The sequence below is a fragment of the Castor canadensis genome, chromosome 17, assembly GCF_047511655.1.
Source record: "Castor canadensis chromosome 17, mCasCan1.hap1v2, whole genome shotgun sequence".
Classification (NCBI taxonomy): domain Eukaryota; kingdom Metazoa; phylum Chordata; class Mammalia; order Rodentia; family Castoridae; genus Castor; species Castor canadensis.
Genome location: NC_133402.1, coordinates 39,536,533 through 39,559,255, shown reverse-complemented (window position 1 = coordinate 39,559,255; position 22,723 = coordinate 39,536,533). Strand labels below are relative to the sequence as shown.

Below are 22,723 nucleotides of genomic sequence, written 5' to 3'. Positions count from 1 at the left end.
CTTTCACAGCTTTCTTTTTAAGAGGTGCTGTGTTGCTTTGTGAAAGATTTAAAATCCTGGACTCCTCTTACCCCTTAAAAGAGGAAATAATTAAAATGCTGATTTGTAGCTAGGAAAAAAAATTCAGAAGTTTAACATATGCTTTCTAAGTTCCCCCCACAGATTTGCCAGTCTTGGGGTGGCGGGACACATTCTTCTTAATTGATCCTTGTCACAGCTTCAGCTCTGTTGACATTTCTAAGGCAAAACCTACCCTTCTTTTTAAATGCAGTGAATACACAAATGAATCTTTTCATACACGTGAAAACTGAGCCCTGCCAGGAACACTGATTGGAAATGCTCATTTCGGTTTCTTACCACTTCCTTATGCTGACTGCCAGGAAGGAGCCAAGCTTTCTCTCAGGCACTTTCAGTCTGGGTTGGTATCTCTGACTGTGAGGGCCAGAAAATGCTAAGGCAAAGGTCACAGGTAAAAGTCCACGTGAGGAACTGAAAACACAGCTTCAGTATACCTGCTCCCTACCACCTTCTCTTGTCCTCTTAAGGATGAAGGTCAGGACCTAGAAAAGTGACTAGAGATTGTGGGATTTACCTTTGACAGATAGGAAGACCCAGGATGCAAGATAAGGAGCAGGCTGCTATGCTAGAGCCACTGGCTGGGAATAGAGCCAGGTGAGGGTTTCTGCCTGGCATGATGCAGGAAGTTCAAGATAAAGTCACCCAGGGCCTCAGGGAAGTGGATTAAAGACAGGAAAGGGGTGGAAAAAATCTTATTATTTTTTGGGTATTGATATCCACCCTCAGGGCTCTCTTACAAGGGCAAGCAGCAAGTTCATTCATCATCTTAATGGCCCAGCCAAGATGACTATAAACATCTAAGGGTTGCATTTAACTGGGGGATGCTATTAATTTGACAAGAGACACCAGAGAAAGCAGAACATGGTGGAAATCAGTTTCTGCCATAATGAGAGCAGCCACAGAGTGAAGGAAGGTGTTTGCAATCTGCTTAAACACTGAAGGATGAGTGGCACTTCTGCTGGTAAATGCCTAACTTCCCAGCTCTGCTAGCACATTGTGCTATGTTCACATGCAGAAGATGCACAGGTTTCTGTGTGAAACCCTCTGCCTGAGTTCAGGCCAGGCATTCCCTCAAATAGAAGTTATGCAAACACTTAAGTGTGTAAGTCCCTCCTCTATCTAGACTAGAAAGCGGATCAGTTTCATTGCTTGACACCATCTCGAGCAGTTTACCTTGAGAAGAAACTCTTGCGAAAGGGAACACCTTTCTGTGGTAAAAGTAGATACAAACTGGAGGAATAACTTTATAAGTCCTTGATACCACTTGTCATAAAAAACAAACAAACAAACAAAATGCCACTGCAAACTGTGAAAGCTAAGATGATGATTTACCATCTCCAAAGCCTAGCCTGGAGACTCAGCTTAATTTGTAATTTAAATTCCTCAGAAACAGCAAAAATGACAATAGCTTCCCTGTTAATATTGTCATACCTCCCACATTAGGCCCTGCCACAGGAGGAAATAATAGGACATACCCTCATGCCCACATTCTCTCAAGGAGATTAGAAGATTGTGCCATAGTTCCTTAGCCAAATTCAATGAGTAATAATCAATGGATGCTAAGTGTGAACTGCATCTCTGAGGAGCTTAAAAGTGCTCTGGAAGCTGTAAAATGCAAGATAAATGGAGGTTCTCCCTGCTAATTCAGAATTAGTCCCCTTCCTCACTTGTGCCTCTCTGTCTTCTAGCGGTCCCAACTCTAAATCCTACCTCCTGACTTATCTGGCTTGATCACTGTTTCTTGGTTCTTCTTGTATGATGTCACTGTCTACAGAGTTTCTACTGAATGTGTATTGCTTTCTCATCATAATACAGTAGAAAAATCATGGCTGAACTGTCACAAGTCAGGGAACACCTTGAACACTTTCTGAGTAAATGAATGATTCTGGAAGGCCTACCATGGTAGGGACGCATCATGTACAAGCAGCTTGTAAGCCGCAATCCTCAGCACAATCCCACTTTATAGTGAAACAAACTGCAGTTCACAGAGAGGCCTCTTGGCCCAGTGAAATAGAGCTGATACTTCAGAAACAGTAGTAATAGATCTGATCACCAGAAATAGAGCTGGAACTTTCTATCTGCTGGTAAATAGAACCACAATTTCCCTCCATTCTGCACTGGAAACCTGTTACTTTACTTCTCTTTCTAAATCCAAACTCCAGCTTAGTTGCTTCTTGTAGTTATTGCAAAGCATAAATATTCCAGCCACAAAGAGTTTTTAAAACAACATAAGGTTTAAAAATTTCACAGACACTACCTTTGGGCTGACATCTCTATTCCCTTCTTTTCCCCAAACACACACACACACACACACACACAAACACACACAGTCCTTGAACTCCAGTTTATTTGGCTAGTTTATCTACTGATAAAGGAAGGATGTGAGATGGTACAAGGCACAAGGATGCAGACTAAGTTCTACCAGAAATGCAGATTCATGCAACAGACAAGCAGGCAGGAGAAAGGAACTAGAACATATGTGAAACAGTGAGGTTAGAGGTCATAGGCCAGTGGCCCAGAGACTAGACGTGATCAGGGGATGTGTCTTGTTTGGCTCACACAATGATAAGAAAACATTTGAATTAGTTGCCAAAGTCAGGAGACTTCACATAAAAATATGGGTTTCTGGTTTTATTGAAAAATAGATAGTCTAGCTGTACGAGTCCTCATTCCCATCCCTATCGTTGGTGCTGCTGAGGAGGGTGAGACTGGAACCCTTCATTCCCCTGTCTTCACCATACCTGGTCATGTCATGTACACACACCTGTACACACCTATCGGTGTGTGTGACTAATTCTTTCACTAGAATCCCAGCTTGCAACTTCCAGGAAACTGATACATTCAGTAGTAGGTGCCAGCAAGCTCCACTCACATGACTGGCACCTGTCAGGGTGCTCCATCCCATTCCCATTGCCCCATGTACACCTCTGCACCTGGGGCTATTGTTTCCAGAACCATGGAAGCTGCTGTGGCATGCCCATGATAGGGCAGATGTGCTGGGGAATGACCTCCCAGGAGGCCTCCACCCTGACTCCTGGGGAGATATAAATTTCCTGCTCCCTCAGCCCCAGAATTGCTGCCTCCAGTTGTCTCCATCACCTCTTGACCTCCCTGTCATTGTTTCCAGCATCTCCCAAATAAGTTGCTTGTAGTTCGTTGCCTCCAGGTCAGCATCAGGAGACCCAAAGCAAGATGGCATCTCACACTGCATGGAAGACTCAGATTCAGGAGTGTAATGTTTTGAATATGAAATGTCAGACTCAAGTGTTGAACACCTGGTCCCCAGCTGGTGGTGGAAACTTTAGGAGGTGGGGGCCTAAGCTGGAGGAATTGGGTCACAGAGGATATGTGGATTATACCTTTCTTGGGCTCTGCTTCCTGTCTGCCATAAAGTGAATAATCTCTTCTTCCATACGCTCCCACTACCATGATGTTCTGGCCAAGCAACAATGGATCAAACCTGAAATTGTAAGCCAAAATAAATAATTCCTCCCTTTAACCTGTTCTCTCAAGTATTTGGTCACAGCAAAGGAAAACTAATATAGGGACTGTTACTGTTACTCTCCCTTCTCTCTTGGCATGGCCTCCTCTGAAACTCTGTGGAAGATGGCTGTCTCCTCTTAGTGCTCAAACTCAGCTGAAGTCCCCTTCCTCCTGGCTTGAAGCTTGTACTTTCATGTCCATGTCTGTTTCCATGTGTGCCATGAAACACGAAGATTACATATGACCCTTCTTTGAGTTAAACACTCACTCTCACATGACAGGAGTGCTAACTGACTGTCTTAGAACAGCAGTCATCAGGTTCCTAAAATGTTCTGATGTCACCCTGCCACAAAGAATGTTATTGGACCTTTGTTAAATAGGGCAGCCTCTTCCCATCCTGCTGTGTCTTCTCCTGTTGGGCCTTCCCTCTTATTCTCCCCTCTCACTCTTGCTTCAATTTGGCCAAAGAAATGAGCCCACCCCACCCCAGCACTGTAAAGTCACCCCTGCTCACAACAGCTCCTTCTGAGGCTCATTTGTCAACTTCAAACATTTAGCAAGGATTATGCCCAACATAGGACTAGCTAATGATTTGCTTCTTCTTGGTACACCTGGCTTCAACAAAACTTTTCAGTTACTTTTGTAGGGCAGTTGGCACCTTGTATTTTAATTAGTTGCTGACATGTTCTTGGCCCCATTAGGCTCCCTAGGACCAGGGACCAGACCTCACTTGTCTTTGTGACTCCTAGTGGCTGCTATAGTCCCTGGCACTTAGCAACTACTCAGTAACTGCTGTCCAAACAAGTCCATTCTTGTTTCACAGAGGTAAAACTCAAAGCCCTGTGTGCCAGGCAGCACCACAGCATGCACTTAAAACCAGACTTCATCTTAACTTGAGGCCACACAGCAGTAGAGCCCCAGGGGCACCACTCATGTTCTATTCTGTGGATTTGGCTGTGTGGGCATGGTGGTTATTCTTTATTGGCCACCAGAATGGTGACCCTGGAGCTGTGTGGTGTGGTGGTTATTCTTTATTGGTTTCCCTTTTAAATGCATACCCTGCCCCCATCACTTCCTCTCACTGCTCCTGGGAGAACTCCAGGAATAATCTTTCTGAGGGACTCCTTTGTTTCTTGTCTGGCAGGGGACATGGGGCACTGGGCCTGCACCCTGTAGAAACTCAGCTGCTGCCCGTGGCACCCTGAACTCTGGTGGGAGAGTACACATCAGTTACTCAGCCAAGCAGACACAAATAAATTGATTCCCATTTTATAGTGTGTTTTCAAGTTAGCTTAGTTTAGGTGAGAGACAAGTTAGCAAGTGGTTCATGTATATGCCACATATTTATAAAAAGCTTTCCCTTAAAAATAAAAACTAACTCAACATAAATCTATGAAAACATAATAGAAAAACCCATTTCAAGGGTGCTATAGTTCGGATCTGGAGTGTCCCCCAAAGGTCCAGGTACTCTTGGAAGGTGGTGAGACTTTCAGGAGGTGGGGCTGAGTAGAAGGATATTAGGTCACTAGGGATGTGCCCTTGAGTGAGATGTTTGAAGGGGGCACTGGTCTCTTTGTCTCTCTCTTTACGTCTCAGCTGCCACAGGTGGGCGGATTTGCTTCACTGTGGTTTCCTTACTATGATGTGCTGCTGCCTTACTACAGGCCTCAAAGCAAAGGGACAACCAATACTGGGGCAAATCTTTGAAACCATGAGCCAAAACAAACCTTTCCTCCTTTTAAATTTATTTTCTCATGTCTTTTGTCACAGTGATGGAAATTTAATTAGTCTTAAAAGCTAATATCTCACTAACTGACTATGCAATGTCAAAGAAGCCTGGAGACCTTGGAGGCCTGAGTTCTGGTTCTTCTGTGACATTGGACAAGAGTGTTATCACTCTATCCATCCACCTATCCAGCCATCCAGCTGCCCATCTCTTAGAGGACAGATCCTGTGCCGCCAGGTGAGGAGGCTGCATAGGTGACACTTGAACTGCGATTTGAAGGCCACATAGTTCATTAAACAACAATAGGAGTAGGGAGACACTTGGGAAAAGGCAGTTTGAATAATGCATGAAGAATGACTCAAGTGTACATAAGGGGACATGATGAGCAATGAGTCTGGAGAGGAAGGGAAGCGGGAAGGACCAAACTCAGGATAGACTCATAGGACCAGCTAAGGAGTCTGAACTCTATTCTGAAGAATATGAAATGGAATCAGGGAAGAACTCAAGTTCTTTCTCAAATTTTTATTGGTATAACTGAGATTAGAGGGTAATTTTTTAATTAATTATTTAAATTACATATTTATTGTGGCAATAATTTTTTATATTTGTTTATTACTTAAGATATCTATAAAATTGTTTTTGTTTCATTCTGTTTATTTGGCTTTACTATACTTTTTATTCAGAAACTTTCACATTCTGGAGTGGTTTACCTATAACTATTTTTTCAGGAAGCTTCCATGGTCATTACAGCAAATGATGCCAGCACCTTGCTCACATTCCCTAGAACCAATCAGATGTTTAGTCACTTGAAGCTGGTCCCACTGAGGTCTAAGACTCACCACAATTTTTTTCCTCACTTGGTTCCTAGTTCCAGGGAGTCGGGGGAGAGGGAGAGGGCATAACCACTGAAGGCTGGATGTGCTCAGTAGCCTTGGAACTGTACTCCATGATGTGTGATGGGAGTTTGTGGGTCACTCCTTCAGCAACTTCCCTCCTCTCAGAAGAATAATTCTGAGGTGTGTTATACCCAGAATCTCAGAGTCTGCAGAAGACTAAGCCCAAGGTGCTCACAGTGGTAACCTGTTAATCAATCTACATTTTTTTGTCTTTCCTCCCTTCTTTGTCTAAATTCCCCACTCCTACACATGCCTCCTGAGATCACTCTCTAAATAAAAGTGAGTGCTCTGGAAAATTTACTTTTTTCTTCATTAATAATTTTTTAAAGAGTTATGTTTTCCCCTTGTATCTTGAGTTACACTTTTCTTAGTTTTGTTAGAATCTTTTTGAAGGATCCAGTCAGTCTTATTAAACAGATTGAGTGAGCTCTTTTGGTTCCCCTTCACTATCCACCTATGTGCACTGAGCTGGTGACCAACTTTGCAGTGTAGTTGTAATGAAGGAGAATTTCTACTTCTTTTTCATTCTTTCCCCTGTTGCCCTGAGGGTCATCTTGCCCGTCTGCTTTTCTGGTTGGTTATTCTATTCAGCTAGATGATGTCTCTATGTCCTGCCAGCTCTCTCACACTAATACTTACAAAACTACTGAAGATCCCAGGATACCATGTCAACTTTTTGACAAAATGAAATCTGGGGTTTTCTGGGCCAAAGGTTTTAGAGGTTGCTGGAATTCCATAGGAAAGAGATCAAAATGGCTTGTTTCCATTTTCCCATGGCCAGCTACAGTGACTAATGACTCATACCTGTGGAGTTCTCATACACATTGTCCTTGGCTGACTACAGCCTCTTTGTCTAGAATGGGAGCCTACTCATCACAGTCTGTGCCCTGCAACTTCAAGAGGAGGACAAGTCTGCCAATGACTTATGCTCTAGTGCATTCCCCACTTCTTTCTGCCCCATATGTCAGATGGAGGCTAGATTTGACCTGACAGCATGCCCCTTCCTTGCTCTCCTTCCCTTTCCCTATCTACTTCCCTCATTGCTCTTCTCAGAGCACTGGATCTTATGCATGGAAGAAATGGGGAAAACATGGAAAGTCTCTTGTGCAGTAGGTGGCCACAAATGCTACTTTCAACCCTCTGAATAGTTGTAGAACTAAAGATATGATCATTTGCTGATATTAATCTCTGTAAGACATTCATCACATTATTTAAAAGAGAATAAAGAACTTGGAATAATATAAATATCTACTAAGAGGAAGTAATCCATAAAATCCATATGGTAGAATATTATGCAGTCTCCATGCCAAAAAGAAAAACATTGTGGAGGGAAGCAAAGAAGATGCAGGAGGCTACTGAGTTCACAAGATAATAGGGGAAGCCCTGTTTTTTGAGAAGCCAGCTCTAAACTTTCTAGAAGTCAAAAGAAAATGAAGTGTAATAAGTCACAAGACTGTCCAGAGGTTAGAACAAGCTAAAATGCCAAGGAAAGCATAGTTATTTCTAAGATTGAGTTTAGAGAGAAATTTCTCCCATAGGTTCAGAGGAATCTGCATAATATTATGACCCAGTTACTAAACACATCTTTCCAGTTACCATAGAAATGAGTTTTAGCTGGGCATGGTGGTACATACCTATAATCCCAGCTACTTAAAAGCCTGGAGATTGGGAGGATCATGGTTTGAAGACAAGCTCCAGCAAAATGTTATCAAGATCCCATTTCAATGAACAAGCTGGACATGGTGGTGCACACCTAGAATCCCAAGTACATGGGAGGCTTAGGCACAAGGATCATAGTTTGAGAACAGCCCAGGAAAAAGCACAAGACTCTATCCAAAAAATTACTAAAGGAAATAAGGGATGGAGGTGTGGCTCAAGTGGTATAGCACCTGCCTAGCAAGCATGAGGCCCTGGATTCAAAACATGAACTGATAAAAGAAAGGGGGAGGAGGGGAAGAGAGAGAGAGAAAGAGAGAGAGAGAAAGAAGAGGTAGATAGATAAATAGACATGAGTTTCATATCTGGTCCCTCAGTACATCCCTCATCCCTTACCTGCCTTCCTACCTTGCACAGATGGACGGCATCCAGGATATACAATCAGGTAGTAGTCAGAGGTACAGAATCATTTTTCTCATGTGGTCTCCCTTCACTGGGCTTAATTCACAGAGTAAGTTTTAGGTGCTGAAGGTGAATGGCAAGCATGTGCTTCCTGTAGTCCTTGATTGCTTTTGTGGCCTTCTCAACCCAGAGGTTCCCAAGAGCAGCAGGGCACCTAAGATGACTTCTTGCAAAGTTATTGGGGCACTGCCACTCTGGGTGTTTCAGTATGCCCCTGAGTAAAGCCTGCCCAGTCCTGTCAGAACCGCTGAACCTGCAGGAGAAGTGGCTGAATAGAAGGCCTCCACCTGCTCAGATATACACCTGGGACACACAAATATGCCCACTGAGGGGCGGGGTGAAGGTTTTCCTCAGAAAATGATTTTGGCTCCATTTTAACACTCACTTCAAGGCACTACAGTTCAGGGTTGTAAAAATTCCCATCTGATCAGCTCTCAACAGAGCAACTAGGTAGACTGGAGTCTACATGAATCAGCCTGTTCCTCCTGTCTGCCTGCTGAGGGCCTGTTCCTCCTCCTTCACAAAGGTATTGCACTGAGGAGTATCATGGGAGGGAGAAAGTATTTTTCTTCTTGAGTCATGCTGTCTAAACTTCAGTGCATTCAAATACATTAATTCACTATAAAAAACCTCACTCAAGTCTTGGAAATAATTTAACCTCCTCAATTCACTCAAGTATGGAAGGAATAAATATAACTAACTATGTCAATGTACAGGCCACCATAGATGACTGTCTAATAGAAAACATCAAGAGTTACTGGTGATAACAAGCATGATAAGCAGTGATCAATCCTTATTGATCTTATTTTCACAACAATTACAGACCTAAAACTGGGGTTTCCTAGAACATGTATGTGCTGGAGAAGTACCACCTCAGAGAGGGGGCTGGACAAAAAGCTAAAGGAGGGAGTCAAGAGAAAGGGGGTGGGAAACAATGTAAAACATAGACACTCTCCAAGGCATGTATTTATGGCTGCTGCTCTGGCTGTACCAACATACTTTCTAAGTACAGGCTGAAAAAAATTCTAATAATCCCAAATAATATGCCCCGTAAAGGAACAGGCTTTGTAGAATCACTGCATAGCTCAAGCTATGAAGAAAGTCAACAAGTGCACTGAAAGGAACAAAGACTTTCTCAGGGGTGTCCTCCTTACCCTCTGCCACATGTTGATGAAGAAGAGCTCCCGGGAAACGTTGAAGGATACATTGGCATCATAGGCATCGTCCCCAAGGTTGGAGATGGAGATGTTTAGGGAGATATTCTTCACAGCTCCCAAAGCTAGATAGGGGGTTTTCTCATCAATACTGAAATGAAAAATAAATAGCAATTAATGCTCTGAAGTTTAAATTAATATAACACAAGGCATCAGGGGGTAGTTAAGGTGAGAGGCAGCAACTGGAATCTGAACTATAAGTCCCAGGAAATCCATTAACCAGGCATGTGTCTTTAGGCAACTGGCACCCATGGGCCTTAGCTCTTCATCTAAAATACAAGGTTCTGCCTTGCCTAACTCACTAGACTGTTGTATGAGTCACAGGAAATCTTACACATCAAACTTGGAAAATCATACGACATTTAATATACATGGAATGTGTTCATTCAGTTATTTTTAAATACTTGCTATATCCTGGTCACTGGTCTACATGCTAGGGATACAGCAGCATGTAGCTTCAGGAAAATAGAAAATACATACATAAAGAAGCAATTATAAACATCAGACTGGGGAAAACTTAGAAAGGCTAAGGAGGATAGAAAGTACCAGATTTGGAGGGGTGGCATGCATTGCAATTTTGAATACAGTGGTCAGGGAAACCTCACTGGTGAGGTAACCTCTTAGCAGAAACCTGGAAGAACAAAGGGAGCAAGATTTGCAGAATCCAGGGCTACCTAAGGAAGTCCCTGAGTAGGGGAGTAAACCTGGAGTAAGCTCAGAGAGAGGAACAAATTCTGTGGGGCCTGGAGATCCTGCAGGGCCTGCTGGGTCACTGTCATGACCTTGGTTTGATAATGAGCCAGATGGAAGCCTCTGCAGGGCTCTGAGGAGTGGTGTAGTTAGGTCCACATTGAGAGGAGGCTCATACTGATTGTGATGGGAACAGTCTGTGAAGTCAGGGGAGAAGCCAGTAGCCTGTTGAGGAGGCTCCTGTAATAATCCATCTGGGAAAAGATGAAAATTTAGAACAGGGTGGGGCAGCTGGGGTAGGGAGAAGATGCCATATTTGGGATATGTTTCAAAGGTTGTGCCAATAGATTCTCACTGAAAGGATGAAGGGTGTTAGGAAAATAGGAGCTGAGCATGGCTCCAGGGTTTTTGAATTCAACAAATGGAAGAGAAGAGCTATCAGTTAGTGAGATGGGGAAGCCTGGGGTACAGTATGTTTAGTACAGAAAATCCAGATGCTTGTTGAATTTTAAAGAGATACTAAGGCATCTGGATGCACAAGTCTGAAGTTGAAGGGCACATCTAGGTTGGAGATTCACATTTGGGATAGACTAGGAAGGACACCAGGGAATGAGTGTAGATGGAGAAGCAGTCTCATGTTTAGGAGTTCAAGATGAGGAGTCAGAGGGATTCCAAGATGGCAGCTAGAGAGAGGAAGCAGAAAGCGAGCATCCTATAGTGAAATCTTGGAGAGACGCTGGAGACACACTTTGCAGGCATAATCACTGAGAAGAGGCATAACTTTGACCCCTCCACACCTCCAGCCAGCGTAGAGAATCTCCACTTTACGTTAAACGGAGAAACCAGGAGGGCCCCTGGGCTGCCAGTCGCCCGCGCCCAGACGGCTTGGGAAGACGTGGACCTGGTGAGCTTCGCGGTACTGCGGTACTCCCACAGACAAGCCTGGGCCAGAGCAGCATAGCCCCCTGGACAGACTGACCTCCAACCGGGGAAAAAAAGAGAAACTGAGTAATAAGCAATAAGAACAATAAAGACATGCAGGAAAGAGGGTGGGGCGCACTGAGCGCCAAAGATTGGGGGAAGGGAATCCTTCCCGGGACTGTAAATAAACAAGCCGGGCAGGCCGGAAAGCCTCTGGCGGGAGCGGGGGCAGGGCGCACACCCAGCAACCAGGAGCGGGAAAGCTGGTGAGAGTGGTGGAGGGAGGAAAACTCCACAGGAGAGGAGGGAAGACCCAGTTCCCACGTGAACTGTAAACAAACATGGCGGCTGGCAGGAGCAGCAGCACCGCCCAGTAATCAGGAGCAGGAAAGCTTGTGAAAGTGGCAGTGGGAGGAAAACTCCACAGGAGAAGGGGGAAGACCCACCTCCCACATGAACTGTAAATAAACATGCAGGCCTGACAACATGGGTACAGTGTCACCTTTCCCAGTGCTTGGAAAGGGGAAAGCTTGTAGCAGAGGCTCCCACACAGGAGAACTCTGAACAAACAAAGCCTGCGGGGCCAGGTGAGTGGTAAGCTCACCCCAGAGATCTGCATAAATACCACCTCCAGCAACAGCAGGCTGACAGCAGCGGGCAGGCAAGCCACAGCTGCAGATTCCATTCTCAGAACAGTCTCCAGACTCTTTTTTTTTCTTTTTCTCCCTACCTTTGATGAGAGAACAACCAAATTACACCTGCAAGTGGAAAAACTTACTGAAACTGTATTGCATTTGAACTTAGGACACTTGGTGGGCTTTTGTGTGTGTGTGTGTGTGTGTGTGTGTGTGTGTGTGTAGTTTTGTCTACTTTATGCGTCCCCTTTGATGAGACAACTACAGAACAACATCTGAGGCACCATCTCCAGGATTGGAGATTGAGATGGACACCCAAATTATTAAGACTCAAACATCACTGCATTTGAACTTGGAGGTTATTTTGTTTGTTTTTTGGTGTTTTTTTTTAATTTTCTATTTTGCATTTTATTTTAATTCATTTTTATATAGAGATATTTCTTTCATTTAATTACTTTTTATTTTTATTCTTATCAATTTTTTTTATTTTTTATTTTCAATCCTCTCTCTGTCCCTCTAATGTCTGTTCAGCTTGCTGTCAATTAGTACACTAATGCTCCCTGTTTATACCTTTGAAACTTTCTTGTCTGAAACATTGTTCTGCTTTCTTGCTCTTGTCTGTGTATTTGTTTTCCCCTTTTCTTTAACTTCTTGCTTTCCATCTCAGCTCACCCTTCCATTCTAAATATTACCATTGTTATTATTACAAGCTAGAAAATACTTACTTGGACACAGTACAGGGACAGTAACAACACCAAAGACAATGAAGGGAAGACAGAAAAAAACAGGGAAACCAGTTTCCCCACAGCAAAAAATCAGTACAGGAACCAGAGGGGAATGTAGAAAACAGAAACTCAGATCCAGACTCCAACAAAATGAAGATAAACTATGTCAAAGGACCCAATGAAGCCCACAAGAATAATTTAAAAGAAGACATACTACAGGTACTCAATGAGAATTTTATAGAGATGATACTGGATAGGGTCAACCAAAGTGTACAGGAGACACTCAAGAAATTCCAAGACAACAAAAATAGAGAATTTGAAAAAGCAAAAGAAGAAACCATAGAAGCACTGTATAAACACCAAAGTGAAAGAGAGAACACGATGAATAAACGGATAAATGAACTCAGGACAAAAATAGACAACATTAAAGACGAACCCACCCAGGATATGGAAAACCTCAAAAAAAGAACAAAACAGAACTACAAAACAAAATGGAAGGCCAATCCAGCAGAATAGAACAAACAGAAGACAGAATCTCAGAACTTGAAGATGAAATGGTAATGAAAGGAAAAACCAAACAACTATTAATTAAATAACTCAAGACCTGTGAAAAGAAAATGCAAGAACTCACCGACTCCATCAAAAGACCAAACTTGAGAATCATGGGCATCAAAGAAGGAGAAGAGGTGCAAGTGAAGGGAATGCGTAATCTATTTCAACAAAATAATAACGGAAAATTTCCCAAATCTAGAGAAAGATATTCCTATACAGATGCAAGAGGCCTCCAGGACACCAAACAGACCAGATCAAAATACAACTACGCCACAACATACCATCATTAAAACAACAAGTTCAGAAACTAAGGAAAGAATATTGAAGGCTGTAAGAGAGAAAAAACAAGTAACATACAAAGGTAAAGCCATCAAAATCACACCAGACTTCTCAACAGAAACATTAAAAGCAAGAAGAGCATGGGGTGAGATCTTCCGGGCACTGAATGAAAATAACTTCAACCCCAGGATACTCTACCCAGCAAAACTATCATTCAAAATAGATGGAGCAATAAAAGTCTTTCATGATAAGCAGAAACTAAAACAATATGTGACCACAAAGCCACCACTACAAAAAATTCTGCAAGGGATTCTACACAGAGAAAGTGAAACCCAACATAACCATGAAAAGACAGGCAGCATCAAACCACAGGAAAAGAAAAAGCAAGAAAGTAGAGAGTAACCTCAACTTAGGTACACACAATCAAACCTTCAAACAACTAAGACAACTAAATGACAGGAATCACCACATACCTATCAGTACCAACGCTTAATGTTAATGGACTTAATTCACCCATCAAAAGGCACCGCTTGACGAAATGGAATAAAAAGGAAGATCCAACAATTTGTTGCTTATAGGAGACCCATCTCACCGACAGAAATAAGCATAGGCTTAGGATGAAAGGCAAGAAGAAGATTTACCAAGCCAATGGTCCCCAAAAACAGGCAGGAGTAGCAATACTTGACTTCAAACCTACATTGATCAAACGAGATAAAGAAGGACATTCCATACTAATAAAAGGGCAAATAGACCAAAAGGAAATAATAATCATCAATCTGTATGCACTCAATGTCAACGCACCCAATTTCATCAAACATACCCTGAAAGACCTAATAGCATATATAAACGCCAACACAGTGGTTGTGGGAAACTTTAACACCCCATTATCATCAATAGATAGGTCATCCAAACAAAAAATCAATAAAGAAATCCAAGACCTAAAATATGCAATAGATCAAATGGACCTAGTAGATGTCTACAGAACATTTTATCCAACCTCTACACAATATACATTCTTCTCAGCAGCCCATGGAACCTTCTCCAAAATAGATCATATCCTAGGGCACAAAGAAAGTCTCAGCAAATATAAGAAAATAGAAATTATACCATGCATACTATCTGATCACAATGCAGTAAAAGTAGAACTCAACAACAAAAGTAAAGACAAAAAACATGCAAACAGCTGGAAACTAAATAACTCATTACTTAATGAACAATGGATCATCAATGAAATAAAAGAGGAAATTAAAAAGTTCCTGGAAGTCAATGAAAATGAAAACACAACCTACTGGAACCTATGGGACACAGCTAAGGCAGTCCTGAGAGGAAAGTTTATAGCCATGAATGCATATATTAAAAAGACTGAAAGATCCCAAATCAATGACCTAATGATACATCTCAAACTCCTAGAAAAAGAAGAACAAGCCAATCCCAAAACAAATAGAAGGAGAGAAATAATAAAAATAAGAGCTGAAATCAACGAAATAGAAACCAAAAAAACTATACAAAGAATTAATGAAACAAAAAGTTGGTTCTTTGAAAAAATAAACAAGATTGATAGACCCCTGGCAAACCTGACTAAAATGAGGAGAGAAAAAACCCAAATTAGTAGAATCAGGAATGCAAAAGGGGAGATAACAACAAACACCATGGAAGTCCAGGAAATCATCAGAGACTACTTTGAGAACCTATATTCAAATAAATTTGAAAATCTTAAAGAAATGGACAGATTTCTAGATACATATGAGCATCCAAAACTGAACCAAGAGGAAATTAATCACCTAAATAGACTTATAAAACAAAATGAAATTGAAGGAGCAATCAAGAGTCTCCCCAAAAAAAAAAATCCAGGACCTGATGGATTGTCTGCTGAATTCTATCAGACCTTTAAAGAAGAACTGATACCAACCCTCCTTAAACTGTTCCACGAAATAGAAAGGAAAGGAAAACTGCCAAATACATTTTATGAAGCCAGTATTACACTTATCACAAAACCAGGCAAAGATAACTCCAAAAAGGAGAACTATAGGCCAATCTCCTTAATGACCATTGATGCAAAAATCCTCAACAAAATAATGGCAAACCGAACTCAACAGTACATCAAAAAGATTATTCACCACGACCAAGTAGGCTTCATCCCAGGGATGCAGGGGTGGTTCAACATACGAAAATCAATAAATGTAATAAACCACATTAACAGAAGCAAAGACAAAAACCACTTGATCATCTCAATAGATGCAGAAAAAGCCTTTGATAAGATCCAACATCATTTCATGAAAAAAGCTCTAAGAAAACTAGGAATAGAAGGAAAGTACCTCAACATTATAAAAGTTATATATGACAAACCTACAGCCAGCATTATACTTAACGGAGAAAAACTGAAACCATTCCCTCTAAAATCAGGAACCAGACAAGGATGCCCACTATCTCCACTCCTATTCAACATAGTACTGGAATTCCTAGCCAGAACAATTAGGCAAGAAGAAGGAATAAAAGGAATACAAATAGGTAAAGAAACTGTCCAAATATCACTATTTGCAGACGACATGATCCTATACCTTAAAGATCCAAAAAACTCTACTCAGAAGCTTCTAGACATCATCAATAGCTACAGCAAGGCAGCAGGATATAAAATCAACATAGAAAAATCATTAGCATTTCTATACACTAACAATGAGCAAACAGAAAAAGAATGTATGAGAACAATTCCATTTACAATAGCCTCAAAAAAAATCAAATACCTAGGTGTAAACCTAACAAAAGATGTGAAAGACCTCTACAAGGAAAACTATACACTTCTGAAGAAAGAGATTGAGGAAGACTACAGAAAGTGGAGAGATCTCCCATGCTCATGGATTGGTAGAATCAACATAGTAAAAATGTCTATACTCCCAAAAGTAATCTACATGTTTAATGCAATTCCCATCAAAATTCCAATGACATTCATTAAAGACATTGAAAAATCTGTTAAATTTATATGGAAGCATAAGAGGCCACGAATAGCCAAAGCAATACTCAGTCAAAAGAACAATGCAGGAGGTATCACAATACCTGACTTCAAACTATATTACAAAGCAATAACAATAAAAACAGCATGGTACTGGCACAAAAACAGACATGAAGACCAGTGGAACAGAACAGAGGACCCAGATATGAAGTCATACAACTATAACCAACTTGTCTTTGACAAAGGAGCTAAAAATATACAATGGAGAAATAGCAGCCTCTTCAACAAAAACTTCTGCGAAAACTGGTTAGCAGTCTGCAAAAAACTGAAACTAGATCCATGTATATCACCCTATACCAAGATTAACTCAAAATGGATCAAGGATCTTAATATCACACCACAAACTCTAAAGCTGATACAGGAAAGAGTAGGAAATACTCTGGAGTTAGTAGGTATCGATAAGAACTTTCTCAACGAAACCCCAGCAGCACAGCAACTAAGAGATAGCATAGATAAATGGGACCTCATAAAACTAAAACGCTTCTGTTCATCAAAAGAAATGGTCTCTAAACTGAAGAGAACACCCACAGAGTAGGAGAAAATATTTGCTAACTATACATCAGACAAAGGACTGATAACCAGAATATATAGGGAACTTAAAAAACTAAATTCTCCCAAAACTAATGAACCAATAAAGAAATGGGCAAGTGAACTAAACCGAACTTTCTCAAAAGAAGAAATTCAAATGGCCAAAAAACACATGAAAAAATGCTCACCGTCTCTAGCAATAAAGGAAATGCAAATTAAAACCACACCAAGATTCCACCTCACCCCTGTTAGAATAGCCATCATTAGCAACACCACCAACAACAGGTGTTGGCGAGGATGTGGGGAAAAAGGAACCCTCTTACACTGGTGGTGGGAATGTAAACTAGTACAACCACTCTGGAAAATAATTTGGAGGCTACTTAAAAAGCTAGACATCCATCTACCATTTGATCCAGCAATACCACTCTTGGGGATATACCCAAAAGACTGTGACCCAGGTTACTCCAGAGGCACCTGCACACCCATGTTTATTGCGGCATTATTCACAATAGCCAAGTTATGGAAACAGCCAAGATGCCCCAGCACTGACGAATGGATTAAGAAAATGTGGTATCTATACACAATGGAAGTTTATGCAGCCATGAAGAAGAACGAAATGTTATCATTCTCTGGTAAATGGATGGAATTGGAGAACATCATTCTGAGTGAGGTTATCCTGGCCCAAAAGACCAAAAATCGTATGTTCTCCCTCATATGTGGACATTAGATCAAGGGCAAACACAACAATGGGATTGGACTTTGAGCACATGATAAAAGCGAGAGCACACAAGGGAGGGGTGAGGATAGGTAAGACATCTAAAAAATTAGCTAGCATTTGTTGCCCTTAACGCAGAGAAATTAAGGCAGATACCTTAAAAGCAACTGAGGCCATTAGGAAAAGGGGACCAGGAACTAGAGAAAAGGTGAGATCAAAAAGAAGTAACCTAGAAGGTAACACACACACACAGGAAATCAATGTGAGTCAACGCCCTGTATAGCTATCCTTATCTCAACCAGCAAAAACCCTTGTTCCTTCCTATTATTGCTTATACTCTCTCTACAACAAAATTAGAAATAAGGGCAAAATAGTTTCTGCTGGGTATTGAGGGGGTGGGGCGGAATGGGTGGTAAGGGAGGGGGTGGGGGCAGGGGGGAGAAATGACCCAAGCCTTGTATGCACATATGAATAATAAAAGAAAAAAAAAAACCAAAAAATAAAAAAGCTATGCTGAGTGAAATAAAGAAGCCAGACAGAAGAGTGCAGGCATAGTAGTGCACACCTGTAATCCCAGCATTAGGAAGACAGAGGGAGGAGGATCATAGGCTTCCTAGTGAGATCCAGTCTCAGAAAAACAAAACAAAACAACAAGAAATAAAGATTCTGTATTGTATTTACAATTCCAGAAAATGCAAACTCATCCACAGCGACACAAAGTCTGGGGATGGGGAAGGGGAGAGAGGGGCAGGAGAGATTGCTAAGGATGAGAGTGAGCTTTTGGGGGTGAGGATATGATCACTATCTTGACCTTGGCAATGAGGTCATGGGTGTGCACATAGGTGAAACTCACCAGACTGGGGGCGTTGCTCAGCAGGGTTGAGCTTGCCTAGCATTTGCAAGGCCCTGTGTTCGAACCCCAGTATCAGAAAAAGAAAGACAAAAACAAAACCAGAACAACTCAGCAAGTTGTATACTCTGTATTTTTCATTTTTTTCATGGAGAGACTGGGGTTTGAACTCAGGACTTCCTGCCTGCAAAGCAGGTACTCTACCACTTGAACCATGCTTCCTGTCTGTTTTGCTTTGGCTATTTTGGAGACTGGGTTTCGTGAACTATTTGCCCAGGCTGGCCTCAAACTACAATCCTCCTGATATTAGCGTCCCAAGTAGTTAGGATTACAAGCATGAGCCCAGACACCTGACTCAAGTTGTGCACTTTAAAAGATGCCATTCATGCAAATCACACATTAATGAAGTTTAAAAACATAAATGAGCTAAGCACTCTAAATCCAAGTGAGAGATTCGCTGGGCATGGTGGGATACACCTGTAATGCCAGCACTTTAATTCCTGAGCCCAGGAATTAAAAAGCAGACCGAGAAACATAAAGACTCTGTCTCAAAAAAAAAAATAAAGGTGGAGATTGTCAAAATGAGAAAAATAAAAGATGCGATTTATATTACATATATCTTAGAAACATGATTGCATAGTCTATATTTTGTGCGTATTATAATTATGTACATGATTACATAATATATGTACATGTGTTATATTGAAAAAAAAAAAAGAGGAGTCAGCAAAGGGCACTTAGAAGGAACAGCTAGGGACTTAGGAAGAAAACCAAGGGAGATGGCATCGAGTGGCCACAGGAGACAAATTCCAAAGCAATCAGTTTTGTCCAGTGGGAAAGACAGGTCAAAACAACTGAGGAATTAGAACTGGTCATTGTAATTAGCTGTCTAGATTGATGACCTTGTTATGAATTGCATACGTGGAGTCATGGGGTAAAAACATGTTGAAACTATTCCAGGAATGGTGGGAGGAGGGATAAAGGAGAATGATATAGGGGGTAAATTCAACTATGAACTTTTGTAAATGTCATCATGTACTACTGTACAACAATAATAAAAAACCTGATTAGAGTGGGGTTAAGACATGTAGGAGGAGAATAATGGAAGCCTTGAGTTTAGAGTTTTTTTATGTAAAGAGGAGCAGAAAAACAGTACAGTAGCTAGAAGAGGAAGTGGGCTCAGGGGAGTTTTTGTTTGTTTGTTTTTAAGATGGGATGGATTATCATGGTATATTTGCATGCTCCTGGGGAGTATCTACCAGAGAAGGAATAATTAATGAAGATATGAAAAGGGACAGTGGCTGAGTGGAGCCTGGGGCTGGTGGGAGATAAGAAAGTATACATAAGGCACAGCTGGGATGTGTTGGTAAATGCACAGTAGGAATATGCACATTCCTTTGTGATTGCTTCCAGTTTGCATTGAAATAGCAGAGTCAAAGACAGGGATGGGGAGAAAGAGGGTGCATGTTTGAGGGGTGAGGAGATAGCAGGAAATGGTAGTCCACAAGAATGATGATGGTGATAAAGATGTGACTGAGAATGAAAATGACAGTGAAGATGCATATGAGGTTGAAGACTACTATGTCATATGGACAAAATCAATTCATATAAGTGGCCAATCCTCAAGTGATCAAGCAGTTAAGTGAAAATATGATGAAGCATGTGAGGGCCTGTGTAATGGACTGCTGTTATTTTGGGCCACTTGGTATCCTGGCATCTTCCTGGCTTGGGGAATTCTCAAAATAGATGGGAGGAGCACATCAACAGAAAGGGGCAGATCCTTCCCTGTTCTTGGTCTTTAGAGTGTGGGCACCTGATTCAGTGCAGCCATGTGATAATGGTTGTCAAGTGGCCTAAATGTGGTAACAAATGCTCTTACACAGGGCTATGAATTTTGAGGGTTTTAGGAAGATGCATAGGTCCTCTGAGATCATGTTAGGTGACAGCTGAAGGACATCCAGAGGTGGCATCTCTTGCCTCCTCTGTTCCCTGTTCATTCCCCAGCCTTGCAGCTTCTACTTTGGACTAGCTCCTATCTTTCCAGTTAATTCATTTTATGCTTAAATTAACCAGCATATGTTTTTGTTGTTTGCAACCATTAATACAGATAATACAGCATGAAAGAAAAGAGATATATTCACATTTTCAATAGGATATAATATTTTGAAATACAAATTTTGGAGGGAAGGATCATCATTACCCATTCATAGAAGGAAGACCTCACTCTCCTTCATGTCTGGCACATCAACAAGAATAACATGTGGAACAAGAAATGTGATGGCCTTGCTTTGGAAGCAAGGGTTCTGAGGATCCAAACAAGATGTGAAAAATTAACTTAAAGAAAAATGTTTCAAATTCTTGAATGGTCTCCAATAAATTAAGAACATGACTTCAAGTTATTGTGGCAATTACTTATTATTGTTGGCCATTTTAGTTTTAAGAAATTGGCGTGTTATTCCTATCCTCTTATTTGCTTTTCTAAGGTTAAAGGAGTAATGGTCAGATCTTGACTTATGAGAAAGCACAAACCTAGCTTTATCTAGAGAAGTAATTGCATACATACTCACTCAAAAGCATCCAGTCACCTCAGAGTGACCAGTTTCTGTAGAACATTTAGCATATAGGTAATACAGAACAGCACAGGACCATGGGGTGGGGTGGCCTCCTCACATTCCAGTCTTTTTCTTTCATGTATAAATGTCAAGGGGCTAGACCAGAGACATCTAAACTTCTGCCATTCCCCATAGCACAAGTTTCTGTCACTTAATCATGCAGCAGGGTCATTTTTGGGGTTTCACTGTGAAGTGACTCAAACATGGCTCCATGCTGAAGGGAAGCCAGGCACCTTCCTGGGCAGAACATGAACTCAGATGTTTCACATTGAAGCCTCGAAGTTGTTTCCATTTTTTTCTCTAAAGCTAAAAATCTATGACTAAAATAGCATATCTCTGCTTCCAAAGTAATTCTTAGAAATCAAATGAAAATATAATTTGCTAGGGTACTGCTAACATACTGTCTTCTGTGAAAGGGTCCTGATGTGAGTCCCTTTTTGGGAGATGAGAAAAGTCACAATGTAGAACTAAGGTGGCTGTTTGAGGAACTGTGGTGGGTGAGAACTCAGTGCTCTCTTGCCTGCAAAGCCTGTTCCTTTCCATTGTCACCCATATTTTCTAGCACCCTGCCTAGGAGGCCCTTTTTGATCTCCCTGTGTGTTTTAAATAAACCTTCCTATCATAAGTTCCCCAGTTCCATGTGTTCCCATCAGCCCCTCCTGGCCCTGACCAAGGTTGCCACATATTAATCTTTGTGGCTTTTTGATTGAGGACTGTCCCTCCCCAACTAGGACTTAACAGCAGGGGCAGGGACCTTTGTCTAGATTTGTTCATTACTGAACTCTCAGTGACAAGGACTGTGGCTGGCACAAATTTCTTACAGAATAAATTTCACTGACAATTAGGAAGACTGTTCTTCAATAAATAAGAATCATGAAATGTTTGGTATGAATCCTGTGCTATGCTGACTGTTTCACTCTTTCAGTAGGACTGTCAGAGAGAATGAACTCTCCCAGGAGGTGTTCAATGAACCCTGTTGACTGAATGAATGAACATCCATAACATCTCCAAAACAAACCAGTAGCTCAACCTTTACATTTTCCAGAGGAGGAAACTGAGCCCCAGAGAAGGGAATCCACTCACCTGAGGTAACCCAGCCAGGTAGAGCCTAAGCTTAAGTTAGCACCAAACTCCCTTGCCGTGAAGGCCATTGGAGCTATGACTCTTATACTAAACTCCATCTAATCAGGAAGGGCTTTGGCAAGAAAGGTCTTTTAATGTCATCTCAAAAGAACAGGACTCTATGAAGACCAACCTCTCTAACAGCTCTGCCAAAAGTTTAAAACAATCAGGTACAGTTTGTGTATTGAACATTGTTTATTTATTTATTGAAGAAAAAAATCTTTCTAATTTTCAAGAAATTTTAATCTGACATATTTCTCATTAATTTTATTTGCTTTGTGAAGTCTTTTAAGTTGATCATATTACTTTGTACATGGATCTCTTTGGAAATAAACTGTACTGCTCTATAAAGTTTATCTTTTAGCACTTACATAGTCTTCTGGAAATATATTGGTCATTTGCTATTAAAATTCTATCCTAATATATCTAGTAGAAGCTATTTTTCGAACATGTTATTGGATTCATACATAGTTCAGCATCAATTCATTTGTTATACCAAATGTCAGATGCCACTGATCCACAGGGAACTGCGTGAAGCAGAACTTGTTCTCCATCCTCATTTGTCACCATAC

At 41.3% G+C, this 22,723-nt stretch overlaps 1 protein-coding gene across 3 annotated transcripts in view; it reads right to left on the bottom strand.

Annotated features, from left to right (window-relative positions):
• Itga9 (integrin subunit alpha 9) overlaps positions 1–22,723 on the bottom strand; it is a 332,745-nt gene that overhangs the window by 101,375 nt on the left and 208,647 nt on the right. For all 3 annotated transcript variants that reach the window (XM_074060465.1, XM_074060467.1, XM_074060466.1), the window contains one exon: positions 9,456–9,606. In XM_074060465.1, coding sequence (XP_073916566.1) covers positions 9,456–9,606 — 151 coding nt within the window. The remainder of the gene's footprint in view (positions 1–9,455; positions 9,607–22,723) is intronic.